At 41.0% G+C, this 19547-nt stretch overlaps 1 protein-coding gene across 8 annotated transcripts in view; it reads right to left on the bottom strand.

Moving 5' to 3' along the window:
- Positions 1 to 581: 581 nt before the first annotated feature.
- AUTS2 (activator of transcription and developmental regulator AUTS2) overlaps positions 582 to 19547 on the bottom strand; it is a 939222-nt gene continuing 920256 nt past the window's right edge. For 5 of the 8 annotated variants that reach the window (XM_050929475.1, XM_050929479.1, XM_050929478.1 and 2 more), the window contains 6 exons: positions 18098 to 18169; positions 14104 to 14245; positions 13444 to 13521; positions 11804 to 11887; positions 10336 to 10558; positions 582 to 3728 (listed from right to left, as the gene is read on the bottom strand). In XM_050929475.1, coding sequence (XP_050785432.1) covers positions 2486 to 3728; positions 10336 to 10558; positions 11804 to 11887; positions 13444 to 13521; positions 14104 to 14245; positions 18098 to 18169 — 1842 coding nt within the window. In that variant the 3' untranslated portion in view covers positions 582 to 2485. The remainder of the gene's footprint in view (positions 3729 to 10335; positions 10559 to 11803; positions 11888 to 13443; positions 13522 to 14103; positions 14246 to 18097; positions 18170 to 19547) is intronic. The other 3 variants (XM_050929481.1, XM_050929482.1, XM_050929483.1) reach the window with 2 other exon arrangements.

Genomic DNA, 19547 nt, shown 5'->3' with positions numbered 1-19547 from the left:
TCACGATTACTCCTGCCAAGAGGCAAATGGTTAAAGGCTTGCAAAGGGCTTCTAACAACCTGAAAGTCAGACATCAACAAGAGCTGACGTTTCTAAGCAGAATAACAACAGGAAAGAACCGTGCTAAGTGGGGCTGAACCATTTTTAAGCCATAAAAAATATTCACATATATGAACTGACATATCTCATGCAAATATGGTATGGAGGGAAAACATTTGAGGCCATATCCTCAGCTGGTGTAAATTGGCAACATTTCAGTGACTTGAATGGAACTGTGCCAGTTGACACGAGAGCTCCAATTCAGCAAGGTACTTAAGCACCTGCCTAATTTTGAGCACCTGATTAATGGCACCAGCTTCACTTAGAGTAAGGCAGGCATTCAAATACCTTGCACAATTGGGACTTCAAAGATCTGTCGTCCTCTTTCTTTCTCTCTCCTTATAATACCAAGGTTATTTCTACAGCGTGGCCCATAGAGGGTTTCTTTTGTATTTTTCTCATGGCTGCTTATTTCTTAGGAACAAAAGCCCAGTCTTGGGAAGAAATATGATTTCTTCCCTATAGCAATGATGGGGCACTCTACACAAAGAAGCACCTGGCAGTTTAGTTCACATTTTTTAATAACATGGCACAATTTACATTACACAAGTCTTCGCTGATGAGGAAACATGCTGAAGATTCAGAGCCGCTTCACTTTTCTTTTCACATAGGATCTAGAAAGGACTTTTATTACATACAGGATAAACAGCAAAAAGGTTTGTATATAACAATCTCTTTACAATACTGAAAGCTACCACTACGGATCCAGTGTACATTTTCTTCTGGGTTGGGTTTTTTTTGTTTTTTTGTTTTAATTTTTTTTTAATTTTTTCCCTTTTGTTCTTTAAAAAAAAACACTGCACAACATCTGGAGTTCACAAAATCTGAAACTCACAACTAAACCTTCAGTTGACTACTAAAATAGATCTCTGATCATTAGAAACAACTGTCTGTAGTTAGACTTTTTTTTCTTTTTCTTTCTTTTTTTGTTTTTTTGCCAAAACAGGATAACAACTTCAGATAGCACTTTAATACACTAGAAGACCAATGGAACTAATTTTATTTCATACATATATTTTACAGTCCAGTAGACAAGATATTGTATTCTTTCTGATAAAGTCATATTCTCTCCAAATATTTAGACAAGAAATGTAATGCATTATAAAATAGTGTGTTATGAAAAGACAGAAATTTCAGAAGATTGATGCTTTTTTTTTTTTTAAAGGGCCATTTCTCCTGTGATCAGGGAAAAACAAAACTGACCTATTAGCTATTCACAGACTTTATTACCAACTGAAACACAATAAATTGCATTATGAAATGTGCATTGGAGTTCAGACTAAACTTCTGATCCGCAGTGAAAACACATTCATCATTAGATTTCTTGTAGGATTTGTTTCAGTGTAGCTAAAATCACTTAGCTCCCTCCCCCCCAAAAAAAGTGTGTACACAGATAAAAATGACACACTGATCATAACAACAGACTCAAATAGCTATAACCAGATGTTCTTCCAAAAATAAACTTGACATTCTAAGTGACAAAAGTTCTAGGACATATCTTACATTTCATTGTTACTTTGTTTAACCCAGGTTAATAGGACTGAAAAACCATACATCACATTAGACACTACGTTGTCAGTGATTATATTTTGCTAACCTGAACAAGACCTAAGAAATGGCATGTACTACGGTAACATTAGCAACTTGATGCCGGGGTTCATATGCAAAACTACATTTCTAATGGGTCATTTCGTCATCAAAACAAGCAAGAAAAACAGATTTATATAACAGATGAGCCTGTTCAGGGAAAATATGACTTTAAGTAGGTTGTGTGTTGAAAAGGCTCCTTTGAGTTATATAGGCTTTTGTGAAAAGCCTTAAAATTCATTGCATAGTTGAAGGGGTTTAGCTGTCTATAACAATATATGCAACACAGTATAAGCAAACTGTGTTGATCAATATTAAGTTTGCAAATAGCACAGTTTAAGAAGTATTAATGTTTTACGTTACTTAATTTTATCTATTTACATTTGTACAAAGTAAAGCTTTCATCTTACCCTTTTTGCATATATGAACCATTAACCCATGAAGCAATCTTTTTACATAGATATCTACAATTGTCTTCACGTCCGGTCTGAAAGAACTTTGTACGGTTGTTGTTGTTGGTTTGTTTTTAACCAAATTACGATGATTATTGTCTTGTTCTTCAGCTCAAACTTTGAAAATTTTAAACTAGAAATAAAATAGAGTAGGAGGCATAAGGAACGTATGGACTTGGCTAAAAGATCTGGAAAATTTCAACATAGCATATACAAAAAACCTATTTCAAAATCTTTGCGCTTGGGTCTATACATTTTGTACAGTGGGGTCACATCCACAGTCTGTGTCAATGAATAGCAAGAAGGTCTTTATATCATGTTCAGTATCTCCTTATTTCTTATTCTCTTCATCGAGCTTCGATGTCCTTAAGGGTATGAGAAGGAGGCCTCTCTCTCATCTCTGTCGACAGAGGAGTAGTCCTTCTGGGAGACCCAGGCCGAGGTCCCAGAGTGGAAATAAGAGGAGGAGGGGCACTGAGAGCTGCTGTGGGAGGAGTTTTATTGAGAATGCCATTCTGGTGTCCTGTTGGGGGACTGACTCTGGGATAGTGCATGCTGGGAAGTCCAGGGGTGATTAAACTCGGGTGAGGAAGGTGACCATCCAAGGCGGCAGGGTGAACTGAGTGCAGGCGTGCATGTTCATAGTCCTCTCTGAGCATGTGCAATCGTTCCCTCTCATCCAAGTGGCTGCCCCTCTCATGCTCACGTCGAGGATCCATGGACAGAGAATGGTGGTGATGGTGGTGGTGGTGACTATAGTCATGAGGTTCCCTGTCCCTGAACGACCTATCGGCTTCATATAATCTTGGCGTGGAAAGACGATGAAGGGGATCATTTCTTAGCAAAAAGTCTCTGCCCAGAGGGTCTCTCCGATGAATATCAAGCTCTCTGTAAGGATCTCTCAAAGGATCCCTCATCGGATCCCAGTGGAAAGACGGGTAGGGAAAACGTTCTCCACCTGGAATTGGGCTTATTCCCATAAAAGGTGTCATCATACGAGTCCTGTCCAGGCCACTGATGCTGTTCATCGGATGTATACCAGTTACACCTACAGTCATAGGCATAGACACTAAGGGACCTGGATGGACATTGGATGTAGATATTGGTGGTGGCTGGTCAGATGACCTTTGAGTCTGAGGTCCCTCAGGTGGAACATCATGGTCTTCCTTCCGTTCCTCCTTCACTTTGACTTCGCTACTTTTCTTCTGATTATCGTATGCAGGCTCACTCTTCCTTTCAGTCTCACGGTTGGAAGTACTATTAGGTCTGGTGTTCTCCACAACAGGGAGCCTAGTGTAGGGTGATGGTACCCTGGACATCTGCTTAGATTCTTCCACCGCCCTGCTTTCATGGCCCAAGCCTTCTTTCTCTGAAGAGTAGTTGTCCTTCACCTTGTGTTCTTCAACATTCATGTCCTTCCGAGATTCAGAGTGATCCCTCTCTCGTTCTTTGGGTTTCTCTTTCTCTCGAATCTCAGGATTGAGATGGCTCCTGATCTGCTCAGCTGAGCTGCGGTTATGTCCGAGGGAGTTCACTGGATGGATAGGTGCTGGCGAAGGATGACTGGAGTGTCTTTTCTCAATACTCTCCCTAGAAAGAGCAAAGTGTAAAGGTTAAGGATTTTAGAAACTCTACAAATAAAACAAAGCACCAGCCTCCTGACTCCCTGTTCACGGTAGTGTGGAAAGCTTAGTAATGTGCTATTTTAATGCATTATTTCCTTTGGCAGAGGCATATGTGGCATTGCTACAACACTCTCTCTCTAAGGGTATGGCTACATTTGGAATTTCAAAGCGCTGCCCCGGCAGCGCTGCGGGAGCGCTGCCGCGGCAGCGCTTTGAAGTGTGAGTGTAGTCAGAGTGGCAGCGCTGGGAGAGAGCTCTCCCAGCGCTGCATGTAAACCACATCCCTTACGGGTGTAGCGTGCAGCGCTGGGAGCCGCGCTCCAAGCGCTGCTGCCCTGATTACACTAACGCTTTACAGCGCTGTATCTTGCAGCGCTCAGGGGGTGTTTTTTCACACCCCAGTTGCAGCGCTGTAAAGTGTGAGTGTAGCCAAGGCCAGAGCTATGCTTGTTCTATTTATCTAGACCCAGGAGAAAGAAGGCCCAAAGTGGCTTTGCAAACAATCTGACCAAATCCTCAGAACTCGTGTCAATGATATACCAACAGCAATACTGGCCCTCTATAGCTGTATATGTTTTAGACAGCAGCCTCAACAGCTTGTAAGAAGGTGAGTGACGAATAAAAACATCCAAACTCCATCCGCAAAAAGAAGTGAAGAAATTAAATTTAAATTGCTGGAGTTATAGGATTTTTACCTGATTCCTCTTAAATGTATTTTAATAGAAGTGAGGGGAAAAAATCAAGAGGCAGCATTTGTTTTGAATTGATTTATTGTTTAAAATCTCTACACACTACGTATCTAATTTCTTTATGTATATACTCTGCATCCTTCTTGCTTTACAATTTGCATTGAAGAGTTTGAAAACATAACAAAATATACCCTCCACAGTACTACTTGATAGAGGCTTTCAGCATCTCCCTAAATGCCAACATCTTTCTATGGGTGAAACTGATACCAGTCCAAGAGGTCAGAAGGGCATAACACTGAAACTCTCAAACTAGAGCTTAAGTGGGAGATCAATGGTGCATAGATCTTGAGCTGACTACCTGCACAGGGGTGAATTTCACCCTTTATGAACAGCTGTCCCTGCTCAGGAAGCCACCTCCATGGACCCTGATAAACTTGCTAATAAGAGCCCTGCTTCTAGCCTGCCTTTTTGGGGAAGACCATAGAAAGAGGGTTGTGGACACGCACCTCTGGCATTGCCAAAAAGTCTCCATATTTCCTGGAGCCATTTTATTTTAGATCTATGTATGGCACAGAAATAGCATTAGGCAACGATCTCCTCCTGGTGACAGATGTCTATGCTGATCCCTTTAGGTCTACGGTATCAGCTGTTCTTTGTAACCAACAACAACAAGGTATAGTTGACACTGATGCAGTTTCTGGCAGTCATACACAGAGTAGCTTCATTATTTACTCTGTAAAAAGAGTCGTGTTGGGCAATTGACCATGGGAATTCTCTCCTGTAGGGCACTGCAGAATTATGTTCTGTTAAATGTGTAGGTGAGGCTATTAGGAAGGACAACGAGGTAGCCTGAGCAGCATCATCATCCATCTCTAAGTCTCTGTTATCAGATCTGGGTGAGGCTGTCTCTCTGCTTTCTCACAGTGTCTAGCCATGACTGGGACTTAGGGAGACTAGGTGGTTGAAGCTCAATCCAGAAAAGACAGGAAGTGTGGCCTTGGAGGAGATATTTAAGTGGTTATCTGCCCTGTCAGTTGAGCAGTTTGGCTTGCCTTTTGTTAATAAGGCACCTTATCCAGGGCTCCTTTGTACAGAATGTAGCTGGCTTTCAGAAGGTCACTTAGCAGCAATAGCCAAGGGGATGACATCCTTTCATCTACACATAACATCTTGGGTATGGATCTCGCCATAGGCATCCATTCCTTTGCTACCTCCAGACTAGATTACTGCAACTTTAACTTCATAGACACACATCAGAAGACTGCTCAGAAACTTCAGTTACAGCAAAATGGAACTGCTAAGCAATGTTTTTCTAACAGCGTGCATTTGATGCCTGTACTCATTTACTGTACCCTAAATGTTTGGAAACCCGGATACTTTAGAAACAGTCTCTCCCCTCATGTTCTGTACCAACAACTGAGATTTGTTGAGCCATACAAGCTGGATTTGAACATCTGGAGGTGGGGCATTTTATTGAACGCCCCTCAACTTAGGGTCATGATTTCTTTGTTTCTCCAACAGAGTGTAAGTGCATGGACTTCCATGGCACGCTGCAATGACTACCTATTAATATCAGCTTTTGCTTCGGGGAGCGATTTAGGGATTTCTTGGTATTTTTATTTTAAGGAGAACCTATTGAGTTCTTCAGTTGGTGCTAAATCAGTTTTCTTTGTAATTTATATGTTTTCAATTGTGCTTGAAATAAATGCTTTCTGTAACCAAAATGAATAAATCTGTCCATTACAGTACTTTTGTACAAATGAAATAACCACTTTTCTCTGCCAATTCTGTCCTATTCAATTAAGCACATAACTGATGAAATTATCTCAAGATGCATTAACATTGTGCTGTTAAATAATAACTCAGCTCAGTAAAATATGGGTAGAACTGGAGACTGGGAGTCATTTAACCTCCGATCTACTTTCAGGTCTGTCACCGGCTTGCTGTGTTAACTTACCCTAGTTTCTGTGTCTTAGTTTCAGGTATATTGACCTGGTAACATTTGCTTTGGGATCCTCAAATGAACATGCAAAGTACTGTTCTTACTAAATAAAACATGTAATATCAGTTGCCAAAGTGTATATTGCCAGGTACCATCTCGCTATGATTATTTTACTGCATTGATGTTGCTAAAAGAGTCAATAGGACTTGTAATATTTTCTGCTCTGGAATTACATCCACCTGAATGTCATCTGCGAGAATGCAAATTGCTCTCTGGTTTCTTTTAGATTCCCTATTGTTGCGGAGCACAAGAGTTCTCATCTTGTGCTCACTAGCTATTATTTTCCTTCTAAATGCTGTAATGCAGTGGTGGATTAATTAAAAAGAAAAGTGACACTGATACTAAAGGATAAAGTGTGTTCTATATCAGAACATACCAATGTAAAATCTGAGCAATTTTTGGGCCTGACTGTGATTTACCTATGCTGGTTTCATATGAATGCAACTCTGTCAACTTCAATGGAGTTACTTGTAATTTACATCGGTGTAAGTGAGATCAGAATCAGGCACTATTGCCTAATCAGGCTAACGTAATTGCTGTATGTTGTTTGGTAATTATCTGCCCATATCAAAGCCCTGTATAGAAGTAAGAATGGTCTTGTGATAAAGGCACTGTAGTGGAACTCAGGAGATATGTCCCAGCTCTGCCACAGACTACTTGTGAGGTTTGTGGAAATCAGTTTATTTCTCTGGACCTCCAGTTCTCAACTATAAAACAAGGCTAATACTTCCATACCCCGGGGGGATGTTGCGAGGATAAATTAAAAGCTGATAACTGTATCTGCACAGAAGTATGATGTATGAATGAAGCTTAATTTTTTCAGACTCTGAAATTAGGCTGATAGTTAAAAAGAAATATGCTTGAAACTATGACATGGAGTTCAGCATGATGCAAAAGCAGCTGGCAAGGAATATATTTCTGAAAGGGATTGTCTTCAACAGAGACACACTTAGTAATAAAAACAACAAAATATCAAATGAAATACTCACGTAATTCTAAAATCTACCCACATCCACAGTAAGTAAAGTTATTCACATGCCAAAGTGTCTGCATGATTGACTCCCCAATTCCCTTTGAAGCATTAAAACTAGAGCTGAACAAAACGAGGCTATGCTATCACACTGAAAATATTCCAAATGGAAAAATATAGTTGAAAAGATCTGTAGCTTGACTTACTTAAAAAGGTCTTTAAATGTATTTTTAGAATATCAATGTGTTCATGAAACATCCTTTAAAAAAGAAGGTTACTCATGAGCATACTCAGTAGAGTAGCCAAAAAAATACCTCTCTTGAATATTCAAGAAAGAAAGAAAGGAAATTAGCTAGTAAAATAACTAATGTGCCATCTTAGCAGGAAAGCTGTTAAGCTACACTTGTTGAAAAAGCTGAAATCAGTTCTGAATGTTTTTCAAGCAGGATATGACACTGGCCAACAAAATCTTATAATTTGGTTCTTAAATGTTAATATGAATTGTTATTGATGTAACTATAATAGGAACATGTCTGGAAAGAAAAAAAAAACTGACCAGGTTTTAATTTTCATTAACCCTTTCCAGCTTGGACAGGTTTACACTCGTGTCTGAGTTCATGTAAGGCACTGAATTAAAACAATGCTCTGAAATGTACAAAACCAATGCAAATGTGTTTGCTTTTTTTTTTTTTTTTTTTTTAAAGAACTCAAGGAAATGTAATGTACTGTATGAAAATTAAGACATACTATGTCATTTGAACCACAACATACCTGAGCATTTTCCAGTGTTACAACTGTTTATTTTAAATATTACAAATGAAAGATTAATACCTTTGAAAAATGTTGCTAATGCATGTAAGCCCAGATTTACAAAGGTATATACGTGCTGAAAGATGCAGATAGGTGCCTAGTGTGATTCAAAAATTCTAAATCACATTAGCACTCAACACCTGTCTATATATTTAGGCCCCTAAATACCTTTGTAAATCTGCCCTGAAGGACAGGTAAACTCTGTGATTCTGAATCTATCCTCGCTTTACACTGGCAGAACTCTCCTGACTTCAGTCAAGTTACTTTTGATTAACCCAGGTGCAAATAAGAAGGCAATCTGACTGTCTAGGCCTTCTGGGTAGCACCTGAACATAAGAACGGCCATACAGGGTCAGACCAAAGGTCCATCTAGCCCAGTATCTGTCTACCGACAATGGCCAATGCCAGGTGCCCCAGAGGGAGTGAAGCTAACAGGCAATGATCAAGTGATTTCTCTCCTGCCATCCATCTCCATCCTCTGATGAACAGACGCTAGGGACACCATTCTTTACCCTTCCTGGCTAATAGCCATTTATGGACTTAGCCACCATGAATTTATCCAGTTCCCTTTTAAACATTGTTATAGTCCCAGCCTTCACAACCTTCTCAGGTAAGGAGTTCCACAAGTTGACTGTGCGCTGTGTGAAAAAGAACTTCCTTTTGTTTGTTTTAAACCTGCTACCTATTAATTTCATTTGGTGACCCCTAGTTCTTGTATTATGGGAATAAGTAAATAACTTTTCCTTATCCACTTTCTCTACATCACTCATGATTTTATATATCTCTATCATATCCCCCCTTAGTCTCCTCTTTTCCAAGCTGAAGAGGCCTAGCCTCTTTAATCTTTCCTCGTATGGGACCCTCTCCAACCCCCTAATCATTTTAGTTGCCCTTTTCTGAACCTTTTCTAGTGCTAGAATATCTTTTTTGAGGTGAGGAGACCACATCTGTACACAGTATTCGAGATGTGGGCGTACCATGGATTTATATAAGGGCAATAATATATTCTCAGTCTTATTCTCTATCCCCTTTTTAATGATTCCTAACATCTTGTTTGCTTTTTTGACCGCCTCTGCACACTGTGTGGACATCTTCAGAGAACTATCCATGATGACTCCAAGATCTTTTTCCTGACTCGTTGTAGCTAAATTAGCCCCCATTATATTGTATGTATAGGGGTTGTTTTTTTTTCCAATGTGCATTACTTTACATTTATCCACATTAAATTTCATTTGCCATTTGGTTGCCCAATCACTTAGTTTTGTGAGATCTTTTTGAAGTTCTTCACAATCTGCTTTGGTCTTAACTATCTTGAGTCGTTTAGTATCATCTGCAAACTTTGCCACCTCACTGTTTACCCCTTTCTCCAGATCATTTATGAATAAATTGAATAGGATTGGTCCAAGGACTGACCCTTGGCGAACACCAGTAGTTACCCCTCTCCATTCTGAGAATTTACCATTAATTCCTACCCTTTGTTCCCTGTCTTTTAGCCAGTTCTCAATCCATGAAAGGACCTTCCCTTTTATCCCATGACAGCTTAATTCACGTAAGAGCCTTTGGTGAGGGACCTTGTCAAAGGCTTTCTGGAAATCCAAGTACACAATGTCCACTGGATCCCACTTGTCCATATGTTTGTTGACCCCTTCAAAGAACTCTAATAGATTAGTAAGACACGATTTCCCTTTACAGAAACCATGTTGACTATTGCTCAACAGTTTATGTTTTTCTATGTGTCTGATAATTTTATTCTTAATTATTGTTTCGACTAATTTGCCCGGTACCGATGTTAGACTTACCGGTCTGTAATTGCCGGGATCACCTCTAGAGCCCTTTTTAAATATTGGCGTTACATTAGCTAATTTCCAGTCATTGGGTACCGAAGCCGATTTAAAGGACAGGTTACAAACCTGAAGAATTGTGTCTTCTGCATTACTAGCCTAATACCGTCCACATTAACTGTGTTAGTTCTGCAGGGATTAAGTGCTCAGTTTAGTCTGTGGAAGCTATGTTGTAACCAGGGGCCAGGCTGGGAAGGGTTAAAAGCTGAACAGAGCCCCACGCTTTGAACTACACAATTCTTGGAAGCATTCTTTCGTACCTTTCTTTGTCATCTTTACTAACAGATGAGTCTCGTTTATCTACATCTCTATCTCTGTCATGAGCTGCAGCAGATGAACTGCGCTCCAGCTCTCCTGGCTTCAGCCAGGGCGGAGGGGTCGGGAACGAAGGAGGAGTTCGGTGCAGTCGGTTCCAGGGTTCATGAGGATTGCTAAAGCTCTGCATACTGGGGCCATCCTTGTGGCCGAACATTGAGCTGGGTGCTGAAATGGTGAAGTGGAAAACAAAAAGGTTTCAGAAAAGGGTATGCTTTAGTGAAGGTACTTACCAAAAACACTTTTACAGCACTCAGAGTTAAAATGAATACATATTATTGGAGGCTGGAAAAGGAAAGGAGATTAACAGAGATTCATTAGAGGCTCTCATTCCTAACACTAGATAGGCAACTGACAGCTGTTTAACTGCAAAATGGAAATTCTGTGCATAAAGGGAGAAAGTATCATGCAAAATTGACATGTTTCTTATTCCAAACATACTGAAGGCATCAGGGAATGAAAATGATACCAATTCAAGATATGGGACTTCCTGTATTCAGTCCAGAACCAGTGCAAAATATATTTTTAACATCCTATATGTTGCAAAACCTTCAGATTCGAAATGCATACCATATACTACTGAATTTGGAAAACTGGCATTCTCGCTTTTCAGAAGTATACAAAGCATTCATTTCTAGCCTTGGCTGGTCATTAGTGAGCAGCTCTTAAAAACATGTCTTTCTGGTTACCGTCCTGCTTATTTCATTTTCTCTACTTAAATTTCAACATGACTTTCTCTACTTAAATTTCAACATGAGTAGCTATATCATAATTAGACATTATATGCTATGACTGTTTGAAAGCTGAGATCCTCAGCTTTCTAGATATATAAATTCATTGCCTTCTAGCTCTGGCTTTTCAAGATGGGAATGATGAAAACAATGTCAGATCTGAAGTGGGGAGGGGGAAGCATGACAAGAAAAATGTGATTTTTAGGGACTGATCTTTTGTGATTGGCCAAAACTTTGAAAGATTTAGGTGACTCAGTGCAAAGAAGCACAGGACCCGTAAGCATTTTCAACTTCAGTTTCTGGATAAGTAGTCAGAAAGGAAAAAATATTCCCAACTAAGGCTAGATAAAGCAGCACATATTAACTTTTTTTGACCATTACAACTCTTAGGAATTTCTCAAGTTAATTAAATTCATGGGTTCTAGGTTAGTTTTGTCTTTTAAAGTACATGAGGTAATGTTACCAGCTGGTGGTATGTTTAATTCAAACTATGAAATACATAAAGCAGAAAATTGCATCCTTTAAAAAATAATGTCTGTTTTTGAAAATCAGGTCCCTTGTAACTGTGTGATCTACGTAACTGGTGTTGACAGATCAGATAGTCACCTTCACTCAAAATCCTGAATTACGCAATAAACAAAAATAATCAAAAGGCAAATTTCTAGAGAAAGAGGTTACTCACTAACTGTTGGGTTCCCAAGTCCCCCGAAGGCATTCCCACCCACTGCAGCGAGACCGGTGAACGTAGCTGGTCTGTTAAAAGGCTCTGAAATCAAATGGGAACAAGCGAAAAACATTGACATGTTGGTAACTGTGATGAAGCATGTGTGAAATATCCAACTGTATTACATTTGAATAAAGCGAAGTCCACATTTATCATTAGCTGAACATGATCCAAAACATGGCAGTGTTCAGAAGGAAAAAAAATCATTTTTCAATGCCAGCACAAAGGGATCATTTTATTAGAAAATCTCTGCTTCAAAACAAAAGCAAGACTTCAAAGAACACACGAGTGGTTGCCAATGTGTTAAAGCTGAAAAAGACTCCCTTTTTATTCCACTCCCATCCCATATCTATTCCATGTACTCACTCGTGAAATGCTCCTAGCTAACAAGGCATTGCTGACACCATTGATCCTACAGAACACTGTTAGGCCATGCGCTGGCCACGTCTCCTAAACCACATTCAGGGCACAGCTAGGAGAGCCAAACTGACAGAATGTCCACATTTACTATGCTATTAAATCATGAGATTGACCTGGGCATTTTCTTGTGCTTCAAGTTTTATTGTTAGTGTTAAATATGAAAAAGTAGTTTAGAGCCTTTGGAAAGTGTTGCAATCAGTCTTTCTATTTTCTTTTTAAGTATCTAATGTGTGTAGGACACAGGTAAGCTTTGTGGGTTTGGCTCTCTTTTCACTTTACAATGGGAGAAGTCTAGTGACATCAGTGAAGTTACTTCTGTTTTACACTGGTGCAACTGAGAGGAAAACCAGACCTACTCTTTTCTAATGGATAAGTTAAACGATTCCTGGTGCAGAATGACAAAGCTTTTCCATGAGTTCAGTGTGACAACTCTGTGACCCTCCCAAACCCTGCCTGTCCAGAAACAAAAGACTAATTTTAAGTCTCAAACTCTGATTCACAGAGGGTGGCATGCAGTATTATTGCAGCATTGTTATGTCGACACAGAACGTGGCTTTTCAATTAATTACTTGAATTATTCCTTTTTTAAAACCATGGTTGCTGCTTTCACCAATGCAGGCAATTACACTTTTTACCATTATTTTAGCAAGAGAGTTTAAATCTACTGTGGTCACTACAGTGAAGCTGAATCAGTACTGTCTGACTTCACTCAAAATTCCACGTGGCTAATTTTCAAAATGATTTCCAAGTGTTGTTTCTGGGTTGCTATTATTTGTACCTAGGGCTGCTGCATGGTAGAAAAGAGTGAACTGATTGATATTTTTAGTTAGTTTTGTAAATTTTGACTAAATGGCAGAGCACGCAGAGTCTTTGTCTGGGCAGTTTTTATTCTTAATCAAAAGGAAATTAATTAATTAAATAACTAACTAACTAACTAAATAAATAAATTTTGAGAGGGGTAAAGCGTGGCAGCTGTTAAACAATACTCTACGACCACTAGGAACAATTTAGAATAGGGAGTGAAACACAGTTGTCATTTCAGTGGGTATTTAGGAACATGATCTGTAACTGCACGCACTGGAATTTGGTGAGGACACAAATGATACTTATACATTATTTCCCAGTTCTGTTCACAGTCAATTCTTTACTGAGAATCTGTAGCTAGTTCTTGCACTTACCCAAGTGAGCAGCTGGGTTGAGAAAGTTGCTATGATGGGGTGGAGGGCCAAAAGGGGTGCCAGCCGGATGCGCAGCACCTACCAAGAAAAGCCAAAGGAAACAATTTCCTGAATCAGTAAATGAATCACAGAGCTCTTGGCTACATTCACTGTTGTCTGTTGTGAAACAACAGCACATGTGCATGGCAGAGGTTATCTTAATTGCTGTACACGGCCTGAATCACTCTCTTTTTCAGGTGTCCTCCGCCTGGGGGTTGTGACCCACAAGTAGAGGTCACAAACAGATACCTGGGGTCGCAGACATCCTGTCCTTCCCATATTGCTAAATAAGAGGTCTCTGCTAGATTGAAGGGGGGTGCAGAAAGTTGCAGTATGGAAAACACTGAGAGACCCTGATCTGTCATATTTCTACTGCACTATCTTCATGGCATGTAAGCTACATCTGTGTGGAAGTTTTCCTCCATTCAGAGTACATCTGGCACCTCATCAGGATCCTGACTTTAAGTGTGGAAAATAACTACAAGATTCATGGTCATTAAAGTATTTGGCATTGAGCTCATAAGAGCAAAGCTGATTGGACATTTCCAGTTAGCACCAACAGGATTGGCCATCCAATTAATATTCCATAAAAAGAAACATCCGAGCTTCTTGAGAACTCACCAGCTGCAGAGAAGAGAGTTGAGGGGCGGGCCAAGTCATGGGGGTGGTGGATGGCTCCGAAGAGGCTGGGACCTGGTGGCCTGCTCAGAAACTCAGGTTTCAGGCCAAAGTCCAGCTTGTGCGGATCAGACTGCATCTGCTTCTGAAATGGAAAATGGGATTCAAAAAGAGACCTTCCTAAGAAGGAGCACTAAAAGTCACCTTCAGAATCATATGGTCAGAGCAAAGTAGTCTCACTGAAAATGGAAAGATGCCTTGCTAGGGAATGGTGTAACAGGGTGTCAGATACTGGGATCCTGAACAAAGATGCAAAGAGATTCTTGGGATTCTTCGAGATAATCACAACAGGCAGAACAATCAAAGGGCAGAGTGCAAGAATCAATCTCAGGCTCAGGTTGATGTTTTCTTAGGGTAAGTCTACACAGGAAAAAACATCCCCATGGCAGCATGTCTCAGAGCTCATGGCAGCATGTGTCAGAGCTCAGGTCAGCTGACTTAAGGCTTGAGGGGCTCGTGCTCAAGGGCTAAAAATAGCCATGTAGGTGTTCAGGCCTGGGCTGGAGCCTAGGCTCTGTAACCCAGCAAGAGGAGAGGGTCTCAAAACCTGGGCTCCAGCCTGAATGTGTCACTGCTATTTTTAGTCTAGTAGCACAAGACCAAATCAGTTGACCCAGGCTCTGAGACCTGCTGCCACAGGGTACTTTTGCTGAGCAGACGCACCTTCAAAGACCCCACTTCTGTGAAGTACTTAAGCGTGTGTTTGAATCCCACTCAAGGCAATGAGACTTAAGCAGCACTTGCGTAACTGCTTAGGTGAATAAACTAGGCCTAACCTAATAATAAAAGCAAAACTCAGGGGAAGGGTTAGTTTGGACCATATTCTGCATGTGGTTGTACAGCTGTGTGCTGTGCTAAGAGCAGGGTGGAACTACCACCAGCTTACAAGTGTATCTTGTCAACATATGTTTTCATAATTACAGGAATCGTATACTAGTAATGTTAAGTTTGTAACTTAAACCTACAAAAGCCAGAAGTATCAAATTCAATGTTGAACCCGCACCCCACCCCCATAAACATCAGTCTTTTGACCTCTGAATGCAAACAGGCAGAATTGGGCAAGTTAGAGATTGCGGCTACATCTATACTGTGGGCTAGGGGTGCAATTCCCATACTTGTGTACACACGCTTGCACTAGCTTGACAAGAGCTACTGAGCGTCTAAGTAGCTGTGGCAGGACATGTAACGGCAGTGGAGGCACAGCTTAGCAGTATGAACACTGGGACTATAACAATGAAAAAAACAAAACACTCCCAAATTGGAATGATAAAGGATGACCACAGATGTATTAAGAACTAAGCACCACTTACTGGATGTGCTGGCTTACCTTACAAGAGCACTGAAGAAGAGCCTTGATTCAGGAAAACATCCCTGTTCGGGAACACCCTTAAACATGTTTCAAGAGAACTAAATGCGTAAGGGCCTGATCCAATGCCCACTGAAATCACTGGAAAGACTCCTATTGATTTCAGCGAGTGTCAGGCCAAGCTGTAAGTGCATCCCTGAACAGGGATGGACTTAAGCGTGTGCTTTCCTGAATCCAGGCCATAAGAGGACTGTCTTTTTGTTTCTGTATTCATGAAGCACCTAGCACAATGGGAATCCTGGTCCATGACTATAGGTGCTATGGGAATACATATAAATAGTCTATAATAATAATAATAATAGGCCAGATTATGGCATGTACACACTGGCCTGTGTAAGAGGCAATGTAAACTGCCGTGGGAGCTTTAGCAAGGCTCTTAATCAGCCTGACTATATCTCAGGAGCTCCCTGGTATTCAGGAAGAATGCACAGGCTGCATAAGACTTTAGAATGATGCAGTTTGCTCCCCTCTCATTAGCTAGTGTGGAGGAGAGCTGCCTCTTTCCCAGACCTGAGGCTCTAGAGTCTCTGTGCTCCTCCAGCCACTGAGACTGCAACTGCACCTAACCCTTATGGAAGGCTGCACATGGGGGCAAGGATCCTCGTGTCCTGCCCCAGCCTGACAGCCACAATGGGGCTAGACCCAGTCTAGTTCACTCATAGAAAACTGTATCAGCACACGAGCTGTGTTTGACGTTAATATGCTAAGTTGCAAAGCTCAGTTCCATTAACTTCTTGGGGTGCAGGAAGCAAACTGTGCCTTATGGAAGTGATAAAAAAGACAAACCAATGAAGGTTTGTGGGTAAGGAGGAGGGCGACTGCCAGCAGCAAGTTTCAAAAATTACTTTGTAACTGAACTGGAATAATGAAATGTATTTTCTGGGTTTGTCTGGAAAAGTTAACAGAATCAGCCTCACACAGACAAGCATAAGCCTCCATAGTTCTACTCTGCGTATTTAAACATGGGAGTGTAACTGAAGCATTTGATAAAATCTGCACCAATACAAAAACAGCACCTGGTATTATTTACAAGTTTGCCAACATGATCTTTCACTGAGCATCAAATCACAAAGGATTCGAAGGATGTAGATAATGGTAACGATAATTTCATTTCTAGAAAAAATCCTTTCAATTTTTTTTTTTAAAAAGACATAACTCTCTAGGCCAATAATCTCGCTTTTTGGTAATGAGAAGATGAATGAAGATCACTGGCAAGGGAAACATAAGGAAGCAAAGAGGAGAGATCCATCTACTGCAGCAAATTAACCTGTCAACCTTGTTTCAAAAGGGTTGTTTTTAAACTCTACTAGCTCTCAGCTTTAGTAACTGTTCAAAATCTCCATATATTGTATAGATCTGACTAGTTACAACTGACTCATGTACTCCGGATTTCTAAAGTGATATGAAAACCATGTTCATTTTGCAACATGTACAAGTTTCTAACACACAATCAGCACAGCCTACTGACTCATCTGAAATTGAAAGTATTCACAGCAGAGAATCCCTATGGCTTACTACCTATTAATTAGCTCAAAGGTTCAGGAATTATTTGGTGATTTTAGTGAAAAATATAATGGAAATATCCTTTAAAAAAAATTCACACACTCACAAAGCCACTGGACAATCAAAATACCATTATAATATGAATTACAATTAACTCTGACTATTAATTAGTTATTTTATGTTTGTATAACACTTAGCATAATGGGGCCCCAACCTGGTTGTGCTCTTTCAGTGCCACCATCACACAATAATTAAAGCTGGGGCAGATATATTAGACAGCACGTGGAAGGGAGCAGAGGGAAGATCCTTGTGGCTTCTTATACCCAGGAACACCATTAAAATCAATAGAAGCAGGGGCAGCTCTAGACATTTCACCGCCCCAAGCATGGCGGCATGCCGTGGGGGGCGCTCTGCCAGTCGCCGGTCCCGCGGCTCCGGTGGACCTCCTGCAGGCGTGCCTGCGGAGGGTCTGCTGGTCCCGCGGCTTCGGTGGAGCCGTGGGACCAGCAGACCCTCCGCAGGCATGCCTGCGGGAGGTCCACCGGAGCCAAGGGACCAGCAGACACTCTGCAGGTATGCTACCGAAAGCACCCTGCCTGCCGCCATCCCGACGACCGGCAGAGCGCCCCCTGTGGCATGCCGCCCCAAGCACGTGCTGGGGCGTGGAGCCGCCCCTGAATAGAAGATATGTATCTTGATGCCCCTAGACTGCTTTTAAAAATCTCAACTGCTGTATTTTCACTTCCTGGTCTATAAATAGAACAAATCTCGCAGTTCATATACGTCCCCCACTTAGCTCTTCCCAGTCACCAGTTGGCGCTGAAAGTTTACGTTCTAATGTCCCTGGCCACTAATGACACAGGCTTTTCCTGAGTGATTGCGTCTAAGATCTTACAGGTCAATTAAGCCATCAATGTGAAACAGAACTAGGAGACTAAAATGTTTCGGTGCTCCACAGTGTCATTTCAATGATGGCGGAGCAGAGCTCATGATGAGTGGTGAACTCCTTCCACCACAGATTTACACTGAGCAGCTCCTCACAAAGGTATGACTGCCAAAAGGACTGACCTTGACTTTTTGTTGGTGATGGTATATCTGCCAGGCGATATGAACGTGCATAGCACACCACTTTCCAGGTTTCTGGAGAAACAAAGAAGTGACATGAAAGCAAGAACCATCAGAGACACATGACACTTTTTTGTGGTTATAGTTTACAAGCTTCATTAAACGGTCTTATGCTTGTAACAAGGACTTCCTAAAAATTGGTCACAAATCAGGAGAAACACTGAGGGCTACTCCTCTGCTGCATCCAGAGAGGAAGGGACGTGAGGGAGATGGTTTTGGCTCCCTAATTCTCTGTCACGGTACAGACCCTGATTAGGTGACTCTCTCCTATAGCCAGCCATTCTCTCCCAACTCCTGTCCCCTGCATTAGGAAGGAGGCACAGGAGTTGGCTTTGCCAGCGTGAGGCCCACTGAGGAGTCCCTCACACCAGGACAAAAAAAAGCATTGCAGGTTGTCTCTGCTTCCTTTGCACCACCATGGGAGCAAAGTGGGGAAGAGATTCTGCCCCTGGATTAGGGCTTTATCTGTTCTTCCAGAAACTCTATGGGTCATCACCTTCTCAAAAAACCAAAAATCCATCCTTGGTTTTATCAGCTCTTCTGATGTCAGCTAGTGATGCTCAGATGGCTGAGAACGTGGCTTACCTTAACTGAAATCAATGATGCGGTATATGCTAATCCACATCAGTTATTTTGCATAAGTAGCACACTTCACAACTGTACATCAAGTGTAACCATTCTAAAACACTAGCTTCATCAACAAAGAGGTAAAAAAAAATCTTTTTTTTTTTTTAAATCAGCCCAGTGCTTAAAATTAGCCTGACTCCCCACTATAACTTGGTCAACTTTCCCTTCAAGTCCTTCCATAATTTACTTATAGCTGCAGGATATGTTGAAGAAGTTGGTAGGCCAAACAACTCACCCTTGTTGTGTGGGTGAAACCCTGCTTAACCTCACCCTCTGAATCTGTCCTCTTACCTGGATTTCATATTATTACTGAAACACATGCTGTAAAACACCTGCAAGTGCTATTTGTCTGTTTGCTAAGAGTTCAGGAAGTCATTTCTTAAAAGGACACATCTAGGATATTCCTTTCCAAACACTGTTAATTAAGCGTATATGCTCCACATCTAACATCTGTTCAGATATAAAGATGGTCACAAGAATGAGGGGAATTCTTCAAGCCACCCATGGCTTAAAGGCTGTACGACCTGGTAGTATTCTTACAAGCCTGGACTTCGCAGGCAGCATAACATGGCAAACAGCTCTATTTTCTGTTTCTAGGTGTTGTTCTTTTTTTAGAGTTTTTCTAGAACAAGCAATTACTAAAAAACAAAACAAAATAAAAACCCCCAACTTCTGCACATCCATTGAGCCTGGTTCTGCTAGTGAATATACTAAGCTCTTTTCTCCATATTTTCAAAAGGTTAGACTTCCAAAGAAACTTAGAAAA

This window comes from Gopherus flavomarginatus, chromosome 19 (assembly GCF_025201925.1).
Source record: "Gopherus flavomarginatus isolate rGopFla2 chromosome 19, rGopFla2.mat.asm, whole genome shotgun sequence".
Classification (NCBI taxonomy): Eukaryota; Metazoa; Chordata; order Testudines; family Testudinidae; genus Gopherus; species Gopherus flavomarginatus.
The sequence above is the reverse complement of the archived record's forward strand: the minus strand, read 5'-3'. Positions and strand labels throughout refer to the sequence as shown.